Source organism: Halichoerus grypus, chromosome 5, assembly GCF_964656455.1.
Source record: "Halichoerus grypus chromosome 5, mHalGry1.hap1.1, whole genome shotgun sequence".
Classification (NCBI taxonomy): domain Eukaryota; kingdom Metazoa; phylum Chordata; class Mammalia; order Carnivora; family Phocidae; genus Halichoerus; species Halichoerus grypus.
Window position 1 is genome coordinate 45,021,421 of NC_135716.1, and position 10,825 is coordinate 45,032,245.

General features: G+C 35.5%; 1 protein-coding gene across 4 annotated transcripts in view; it reads left to right on the forward strand.

The window, feature by feature from the left end:
- The window catches only part of NBN (nibrin), a 42,603-nt gene extending 36,550 nt beyond the window's left edge, over window positions 1–6,053 (forward strand). For all 4 annotated transcript variants that reach the window (XM_036105618.2, XM_078072243.1, XM_078072244.1 and 1 more), the window contains 2 exons: window positions 4,452–4,501; window positions 5,871–6,053. In XM_036105618.2, the coding sequence (XP_035961511.2) occupies window positions 4,452–4,501; window positions 5,871–5,901 (81 nt within the window). In that variant the 3' untranslated portion in view covers window positions 5,902–6,053. The remainder of the gene's footprint in view (window positions 1–4,451; window positions 4,502–5,870) is intronic.
- Window positions 6,054–10,825: the final 4,772 nt, after the last annotated feature.

The following is a 10,825-nucleotide window of genomic DNA, read 5'->3' on the forward strand; positions in this document are numbered from 1 at the left end:
ACCCCACCCCACCATCTTATGACAGTCCTTTCTTTTTCTCCCTTTTTAAAAGGTGACTTGCATGCCTGCCCCATTCCTTCTTAGGCTTGCAAGTCAGTAACGATGAGAATATGTCTCAGTGTTGATCAATTTTCCATTCATTTTTCTTGGAATACAGTATGTTATTTTGATTTGCAGATGCAGGTCTTTTTATTTCAAGGAACTCTTCTAATACATCTTGGAAAGCATTTTTATATTTGTTGGGTTCTCTACTTTAAGACATTATTATCCTTTTATTAGATCACCTTTGCCTTCCACATCCATTTCTTCTGCATTCACTGTGGTTTTCCTGAGCTCTTTCACTATGTCAGAAATTCAAATTTATTCTGTTCCTCATCAGCTATGTGATCTTGGGCAAATTACTTTCTTATGCATGCATTTCTTCCTGTGTAGAATGGGAACAATAATTATACCTCTGTTTCACAGAATTTTTGTGAGGATTAAATAAGATGCTACTTGTAAAGCATTTATAACAGTGTAAACAGTCACTATTAGGTATTTCCAGTTTATTTGATTCTGAAATGGTGTTATTAATAGGTCTTAGTTTGTTTACTTAGCATTTGTTCCCTTTTCATTGTCATTGTGGTTTTTGTCATCTAACTTTTTGGTTTTTATTTTATTGCTTTCATGTTCTTAGTAACTTCATTTCTTTATCCTTGGGTTATTTCTTACGGACTAGGTTCTTCATCTGTCTTGCATGTTCTGTTCCAGTTGCTGCCCTTTTTTTCCCCTTCAGTATGTGGAGTAGTTTGCAGTTTTCTTTCATCTTGCAGCTGTTTAGAATAAAATACCCTGTCCAGGTACTCTGTTTGCTTTGTGAAGCATCATATGCTATCTTGTGCAGGGATTACAATCTAAATACAGCTTGTGCAACTGATTAATTATTGAACTCTACATCTGAAACTAATGATGTATTATATGTTGGCTAATTGAATTTAAATTAAAAAAAACCCAGATGAATGGATAAAGAAGATATGGTATATATACATAATGGAATATTACTCAGCCATTAAAGAATGAAATCTTGCCATTTGCAATGACGTGGATGGAGCTAGAGTGTATTATGCTAAGCAGAATAAGTCAGAGAAAGACACATACCATATGATTTCACTCATGTGGAATTTAAGAAACAAAATAGATGAACATAGGGGAAAGGAAGGAAAAATAAGATAAATCAGAGAGGGAGGGAAACCAGAAGAGACTTAATTATAGGACACAAACTGAGGGTTGCTGGAAGGGAGCTGGTGGGGGGGGAGATGGGGTCATTGGGTGATGGGCATTGAGGAGGAAGTCATGAGCACTGGGTGTTACATGCAACTGATGAATCACTAAACTCTACCTCTGAAACTAACAATACACTATATGTTAACTAAGTTGAATTTAAATAAAAAATTAAAAAAAAATAAAGACAGTTTGTGAGGCAAAAGTGAATGTAGTCAAAATTACTCCTACCCAAGCTCTTAGTGTTCTGGTAGAGAACAGAATTATCCTGGTGGCTCCATTCCATTAATATGGCAACATGCTCAATCAGAGGCGAATTGCATGTTCCATCTAATTTCTGTTGTCTGAAGACTTTGAATCCAGGAAAGGAAGGGCTTAGCTGGAGCTATGTGCTGCTCCTTCCTGGAACTGGAATTAAATGTGTACCGGGGGGGTGCATCTTATCCCAGAAGACAACAACCTGCCATTTTAGGTTGTTTACCTAATTTGTCAGGGCTGCATGGGGCCTGTGCCTTTGGTCAGTGTCAATACCACTCACTTCCCTGTGCCATTTGTCCCTTTCCAGTAGTCTACCAGCAGTGTTTTTCTGCTCAGGCTACTTTTTCCCAAATTTGGAGTATTACTAAGCATTCTCAGGTTTGGGTTTAGTTTGTTTAATGGGTTAGGGCAGTGTTAAGAACATGTTGCAGCAATCTTTCGGTTCTCTGCAGGCTACTTTTCTCAAGTCTGTGGCTTCTTGATTATCCTAGGTTTTGTTGGTTTTTGGCTAGAGAGGAGTTGAGAGAATGACAATGTAGCTGCTGACTTTTTTCTGTCTTTTGTTTATTTGATTAGAATTAGAAAAGAGCCCATGTTTAAGATTTATTCCACCAAATCTCTCTTTCTGCTAGAGCAATTTTAGGTGCACTGTGTTGGATTTACTCTTTACGATAATGGAGTTGACTTTCTCATGCGCTCACAGTGCCTGTATATAAGTATGCTACTGCCTTGATGTCCTATTTCCCTAGGCTTGTCCCAGCTACTCTTCTTAAGTATTTTTTGCCTTTCATTCTTTTTCAGTTTTTCTTTCTCTACTTCTGCTGCAGACTCTTTGTTTTCATAATCACCAAATCCATTCCTGAAGTTTCCTTAGATTTAGCATATTTTCATTTTGTGCATTAAACATAATAACTCTTTGAGACACTATCCAACCTGATTTGAATTTTGATAGACTAGATATGTAACTCTCTCCAACCCTTAAAAAATGCCAGTAATGAGAGGATTTCTATTTCTTAAAACTATTTTACTTAATGTTTTTACTAAGACACATAAAAACTGATTTTTCCTTACTGATTTTTCTCTACTATAACTTTAAAATTAACATCCCCTGCCGGGAAGCATTTCAAAATAATTACAATAATAATACCAACTGCTTTTTTGACAGCTGCTTTATGAAAATCATTGTCTTACCATTTATGTTCTGCTATACCTATTAGAAAATGTGAAAAGATGTAATGTCATTTTGATATTTCACCGTAGGAGTAGAAAATCATTCTGTAAGAATCCCTGCAATCCCTGCAAGTCATTCTTCTCAGCCCTTTCCTACACTGACTCAGAATCAGTGTAATAGCCTAGTTAAGACCTGGTGGTGCTCTTTGTACTCAGCAAGACCTGGTCAAATCCCAGTTCTTCCATATGACAACCTTTTGATCTTCTGCAAGTTACTTAACCTAAGTCTTTGCTTCCTTGTTGGTTAAAACTGGGATAATAGGAGGCGCCTGGGTGGCTCAGTCGTTAAGCATCTGCCTTCGGCTCAGGTCATGATCCCAGGGTCCTGGGATCAAGCCCTGCGTCGGGCTCCCTACTCAGCAGAGAGTCTGCTTCTCCCTCCCTCTGCTGTTCCCCCTGCTTGTGCTCACTCTCTCTCTGTCAAAATAAATAAATAATAAAATCTTTAAAAAACAAAACAAAACTGGGATAATAGTCTAATAGTAATAATGAAGTTATATGAAGATTAAATGAGATATTTTTAGAAGGAGTTTTAAGATAGTATCTGGAAATACACAAATGTAAGTTATTAACAGTAAAAATAAACAGTATGTACATTCAAGGAACTTACGGTCTTTTAGCAAAGATAAGATACAGAATTATAATAGAGGGAAATCAGTAGGCATCTATGAGTTGTATAGCTGAAGTTTTATGGGAGTTCTTCATAGCAGACGTTATTTTTATATTTTTAAATGAAGAGAATTGAAAAACCATTGGTAAAGAAGTGAAGAACATGTTCCTGGACACGTAGTAGGCACTAAATTATTATTGAAATGAATGCACACTGAAAGATTGTCAGAGATGGGAAGAGGAGAAACAGGAGGTCATTTTCCGGGCAGAGGGGAAAACATGAACACAAGCAGAGGGACACAGGATATTTGTTAAGAGGTGAGTCTGGTTGGTTGGTTTGTGATTCAGTTTTAACTGGCATACAGTGATTGTGAAGAGGGGCATGAGAAGTGATTGAGAATGTAGAATGGAGCCAGGTTATGAAGAGCCTTTCCCATATTGGGGGTCAAACTCAAGAGTTTGTGTTTTCTTTGGTAGGTAAAAAAAAAAAAAAAAAAGTCATTGAAGGGTTTTGAATGGCATATGATAGGATCTAGACTTTAGAAAGATGGACCCAGCATGGAGTTTTTCTGGGGTTCACTCTTAGAGGTGCATTAGGAGTTTGACGAGTTTGTGTTTAAAATTACTTTGTCAGTGAAGTAGTTAAGCAGCAGCTTCAGAGCCCTGACTTGGGACACTGGGGGAGAGAACCACTTCACCCATAGAGTTGCTCTAGTTGAAAGTGGGATAGATTTTGCCCTCTCAGCCCCTTCATCAGTCCTGTGACCTCAAAACAGTGGTATTTCTTTCTTTCTTCCAGAAAAAATATTTAAAAACTCAGCAAGCTAGCAGTATATACATATGTTGGTTGCTTTTGATGGAGAGGGGATTAGCTGGAGAAAGTTGTTTAATTAGAGGACTTTTGCAGTAATCTTGGCATGAAGTGAAATGGAGAGGATTTGGTGAATGAGGGAAGTACTGTAGAGGCAAGAACTCATAGACCTGGTGATTTCCTCAGTGTGGAAATATCCGAGATGACTGACCACCCAGTATAGCACTTGATTAACCATATATTCATCATTGAACACATCTTGAAATTATGTTAATTTTGGCAGGTGCAAAATCAACATGCGAAAGAAGAGTCTCTTGCTGATGATCTCTTCAGGTAAAGTTTAATTTCATCTTACTCATGAATCTTTGAGATGTGTATAAAATTCAGTTTTATTCATAGAGGTTAAATATTCATTTATTCTGTCTTTAGAAATAGACACAGGGTGCCTGGGTGGCTCAGTTGGTTAAGCAGCTGACTCTTGATTTCAGCACAGGTATGATCTCAGGGTTGTGGAATCAAGCCCCGCATCGGGCTCTGTGCTCAGTGTGGAGTCTGCTTTTCCTTCTCCCTCTGCTCCTCCCCTGACACACACGTGCTCTCTCTTTCTCTTAAATAAATAAAAAAATAAAATCTTTAAAGAAAAATAGTCCCTTCACCTAAAGAATGTTTCATTTTTGATTTTTTTTTTTTTTTTTTTTTTTTTTTACCACTTGAGCACCTCTCAGTTGGGTTTGCTGGATATATCTTCGAGGCTTGGGGGTGATTCAGTTGAACTGTATCACAAGATACTTAAAATTGCTGTGAAGGCATTCACACAAAAGAAGGGTCCTAAACTGGTGAATTTAGCTGATGACATTTGTGAGATTTTCAGCTCTGAGTTGAATTATGAATGAATGGGTATTGAGTTAAGACAAAATACCAGAGCATTTGTTCAGTTTTAGTTGGCATAAGCATAAAAACAAGAGACTGGATTAGAGTTTCAAATCAGGTTTTTGTGGGAGGTTTAGAGGAGTTATAATGGGCGGTTACAATTTAATTCTGATTTAACACATTTTCAGCATTCCTGCAGGCCCAAAACCTTATAATAATTAGCTCTCAAATACAAATAGTATAAAATAAAGTTACTTTATCTACTTATAGGTAGGTACTGACTAGGGGAGGATAACATTTTCCCAAATTTATGTAAAGGCAAAACCAAGAAGTACTGTATTTTTGAATTTGTTTTGCAGCCAGTTTGATTCTTTAATTTCATTATTGACAGTATATGTCTTGGTGAAAATGTTGACAAATGGTGCCGATTTTTCGTAAGTAGTTAAGACTATCTGGTTGCCAGTTAAATGTGTTTAATTACTATAGGAGAAAATTTTATAAAATATGTTTATTTTAGGCTCATTATACTCTTTTATGCAGATGTTATAATTTAGTTGGGAGTGGAAGGAGTTTGAAGCCATACTAGGATAGGTGTAAACATGTATTTATTTTTAAACCGTTTTCATTAATTATTTTAATGCTTTTACAGGACTTTTTCTAGAGTTGATGTTTTATTTTTACCAAATAGTCATCAAAGCAACGTCAAAAGGATAAATGAAAGTAAAAATGTCAGTGCTTAATACCGGACCCTAAGGATAAATTGGCATTCTCATTGTGTTTGCCAAAGTGTGACTGTTTTGAAAGCCCTTTAATTTTCTTACTTTCTTTGCAGATACAATCCTAATGTAAAAAGGAGACGATAACTGAGGATTTTATAAAGGAGCCACAGAAAAACATTCCCTCTCAAGCATTTACATCAAGTTTCCTCTGGCATACGTTCATTAAGTATATAGAAGGGATTTAAATTACAAAGGTTTTATGGCCTACATTTGTTGAATAAAATGCACAAATTCCATTTTTTTTGTATATGACAGTATTATTCAGTTTTCAGTCTTTGTCATCTCATCTCTTATGGTAATTTTTTCATTTCTAAATGTGGCTTTTTACTTATTGAATATTTAATATAGTCACAGTTCAAAATTCTAAAAGTATAAAAGAATAAGAAATGAAAAGATCTCCCTTCCACCACTGGTCTAGCTGTTTGGTTCCCCTCCAAATCCATGATACTCATTTCTTATGAGTCTTTCCAGAGATTTTTGCTGCCTCTTCAAATTTCTATGCATATTATTTTTCCAGTAATTTCCTACAAAAATGATAGCATAACATATACAGTATTCTGCACCTTGCTGTTTTTTGCCAAATAGATTGGAAGATCATACACATATCAGAGCATACATTTTCCTCCCGTTATACTGTAGTCTTCCTTGAGCTGACGTGACCCACATGAAATGGATTTCAGGGGTGAAGATATCACCCACATATTATTCTAGTACTAGAAAAGACAATATGGAAGACTTCATCAAGCTTGTGGATAGATTTTACTAGAATGGGAAGACTTATTTGGTGGTCTTACTGAGCTGGGTGTGTATCTCTTGAGCTTCTTAGAGTCCTGGTTTTCCTATTTGCAAAATAGAAATGATAATATTGTCTTCTTTGTTAAAAGACTATGGTAAGAAATAAATGTCTTTTTTCAGATTTTGTAATATAGACAACTTTGGCTGTACATTAGAATTATAGTAGACTTTTTATCAACTCTAACGACTGATGCATTAAGTTCTGGGAGGTAGAACAAGCTTTTTATACTGATTGAAATCTTCATGGTCTCACATAGGTTCTGCCACCCTAATGAGCTAAGCATTTTATGTTGTTAGAGATAACCTAGCATGAAAAATTATGTTCAAAGTTAATATGTACTGTTGCTAGATCCTCATGGAAGATTATTGATGTTAAACATCTCTTCATTAACTTGGCCATTTGTATATCTTCTTTGGAAAAAAAAGTCTCTTCAGCTCCTCTGCCCGTTTTTTTAATTGGATTGTTTGGTTTTTTGCTGTTGAATTGTAGGAGTTCTTTATATATTTTGGATATTAACCCCTTATCAGATATATGATATATGATATGCATATATTTTCTCCCATTCCACAGGTTGCCTTTTTGTTTGGTTGATTGCTGCCTTTGATATGTAGAAGCTTTTTAGTTTGATGTAGTTCCACTTGTTTATTTTTTATTTCGTTGATTTTGCTTTAGATGTCAAATCCAAAGACCCAATCATTGTCATGACTGATGTCAAGAAGCTTACCTCTCCTGTGTTTTCTTCTAGGAGTTTCATAGTTTCAGGTCTTACATTTAAGTCTTTAATCCATTTTTAGTTGATTTTTTTGCATATGGGACAAGATAGTGGCCCAGTTTCATTCTTCTGCATGTGGCTGTTCAGTTTTCCTGCAACCATTTATGAAGAGACTATCTTTTCCCTGTTGTATACTCATGGATCCTTTGTCAAAAATTAATTGACCATAAACGTGTGACTTTATTTCTGGGCTCTCTGTCATGTTCGATTCCTCTGTGTGTCTTTTTATGCCAATACCAAATAGTTTTGATTAATATAGCTGTGTAATATACTTTGAAATCAGGAAGTATGATGCCTCCAGCTTTGTTTTTTCTCAAGACTGCTTTGGTCATCTGGAGTTTCCTTCTGAGAGTCCAGCTTTATTTTTTCACATGTGAATATCCAATTATTCCAGCACAATTTATTGAAGAGACTCCTCCACTGAGTGTTCTTGGCTCCCTTGACAAACACTGGTTGGTGATATATACTTGGGTTTATTTTTGGGCTCTCGATTCTATATTTGTCTTGGTGTATTTATTTTTATGCCAGTACCATATGGTTTTATGGACTGTAGCTTCATAGAATAGCTTGAAATAAGGAAAGGGGGTGCCTACTGCTTTGTTCTTTCTCGGGATTTTTTCGGGCTATTTGGGGTCTTTTGTGGTTCCATACAAATTTTAGGAGTGCTTTTTCTGCTTCTCTAAAAAGTGCCATTGGAATCTTGATAGGGATTGCATTGAATCTGTAAATGACTTTTAGTAGTATTGACATTTTAACAACATTAATTTTTCCAATCCACAAACAAGGGATACTTTTCTATTTGTATCTTCTTCAATTTCTGTCATTGGTGTTTTGTAGTTTCGGAGTAGAGATCTTTTATCTCCTTAAGTTTGTCCCTAAGTATTTTGTTTTTGGTGCCATTTCAAATGGGATCTACTTCTTTATTTTTCAGAAAATTTAGTGTTACTGTATAGAAATGCTACGGATTTTTAAAGTTAATTTTGTTTCGTATCCTTAGTTTTACCAAATTCATTGATTAGATGTAACAGTATTTTGGTTGAGTCTTTAGTAATTTTTTATAAAATCATGTCTACAAATAGAGACAATTTTACTTCTTTCTTTCCAATTCTGATACCTTTTTTTTTAAGATTTTATTTATCTGAGAGAGAGAGAGAGCATGAGCAAGGGGAGGGGCAGAGGGAGAAGCAGACTCCCCACTGAGTAGGGGGCCCAATGTGAGGCTCCATCCCTGGACCCTGGAATCATGACCTGAGCCACCCAGGCGCCCCCTGATACCTTTTATTCCTTTTTCTTGCCTGACTGCTCTAGCTAGGACTTCTGATATTCTATTGTATAGGAGTGGTGAGAGTGGACACCCTATCTTGTTCCTGATCTTAGAGGAAAAGCTTTCAACCTGTCACCATTGAGTGGGATATTAGCTGTGGGCTTGTCGTGAACGGCCTTTATTATGTGGAGGTATGTTCCCTCTATACCTACCTTGTTGAGAGTTTTTATCGTGAATGATGTCAAATTTTGTCAAATGGCTTTTCTGCATCTATTAAGATGACTGTATGATTTTTAACCTTCATTTTCTTAAAGTTATGTATCACATGGAGTTACTTGCAAACGTTGAACCATCCTTGTGTCCCTGGTCATGGTATATGATCTTTTTAATGTATTGTTGAGTTTGGTTTGCTAATATTTTGTTGAGGATTTTTTTGCATCTGTGTTCATCAGGGATTTTGGCCTGTAATTTTATTTTCTTGTAGTGCTATTTTTTTGCTTTTGCAATAATGCAGGCCTCATAAGATGAGTGTTTCTTCCACTTCTGTTTTTTGGAAGAGTTTGAGAAGGATTGGTTTTAATTCCTTGTTAAATGTTTTGTGGAATTTACCAGTGAAGCCACCTAGTCCTTGGCTTTTCTTTGTTGGGAGGTGTTTGATTACTGATTCAATCTCCTTAGTAATACTTGGTCTATTCAGATATTCTATTTCTTCATGATTGCACCTGTGTCGATTATATGCTTCTACAAATTTACCCACTCTTGCAAAGTTCTACAGTTTTTTGGCGTATAATTGTTTATTATAGTCTGTTATCCTTTCTGTTTATGTGGTATCAGTTGTAATGTCTCCTCTTTGATTTCTAATGTTACTTTTTTGAGTCCCTTTTTTTGTTTGTTTGTTTGTTATGTCTAGCTAAAGTTTTGTTAATCTTTTGAGGAAAAAACAGGTTTAGTTTCATTGATCTTTTCTGTTGTCTTTTTATTCTCATTTATTTCTGCTCTGATCTTTGTTATTTCCTCCCTTCTACTAACTTTAGGCTTGGTTTGTTCTTTTTTTAGCTCCTTGAGGTGTAAATTTAGGTGGTTTGTTTGAGATCTTTCTTGTTTCTTGGTGTAGGCAGCTTATTGGTATGAACTTCCTTCTTAGAAGTGCTTTTGCTGCATCCCATAAATTTTGACATACTTTCTTTACATTTTAATTTGTCTCAGGGTACCTTTATTTCTCTTTTGATCTCTTCTTTGATCCAGTGATTGTTCAGTAGTATGCTGTTTTATCTCCACATATTGTGAGCTTTCCAATTTTCTTCTTGTAATTGAATTTTAGTTTCACACTGCGATTGGAAAAGATGCTTGATAGGATTCCAATCTTAAATATTTTGAGACTTGTTTTGTGATCTAACATATGATCTGTCTTATAGAATATTTGTGTGTGCTTGAGAAGAATAGGTATTCTGCTGGTGTTGGATGGAATGTTCTGTAAATGTCTGTTAAGTCCATCTGGTCTAATGCATCACTTCAGCCCCATATTTCCTAATTTTCTGTCTGATCTATCCATTGCATAAAATGGGGCATTGAAGTCTCCAACTATTATTGTATTGCTGTCTGTTTCTTCCTTCAAATCTATTAATATTTATTCTATATATTTAGGTAATTCTATGTTGGGTGCATAAATATTTACATTTGTTATATCCTGTTGTTGGATTGACCCTTAATATTATACAGTGACGTCACTTCTTTGTTTATTACACTCTCTGGATAGAAGTCCATTTTGTTTAAGTATAGCTACTCCTGCTTTCTTTTTGTTCCATCTCCATGGAATATCTTTTCCCATCCCTTCACATTGTCTGTGTATGTCCCTAAAGCTGACATGAGTCTCTCGTAATCAGCACGTAGTTGGGTCTTCTTTGTTTTGTTTTGTTTTCATCTGTTGAGCCACTGTATGTCTTTTCATTGGAAGATTTAGACCATTTACATTTAAAGTAATTATGGATATATGTGAACTTAATGTCATTTGGCTAATTGTTTTCTGGCTAATTAATTTCTGTAAATTGTTTTGTAATTTAATTCCTTTAGTCCTTCCTTCTTGCTCTCTTCCTTTGTGATTTGGCAATTTTCTGTAGTGGTTTATTTAGATTCCTTTCTTTTTATCTTTTGCATATCCAATGTAGATGCTTTGTAT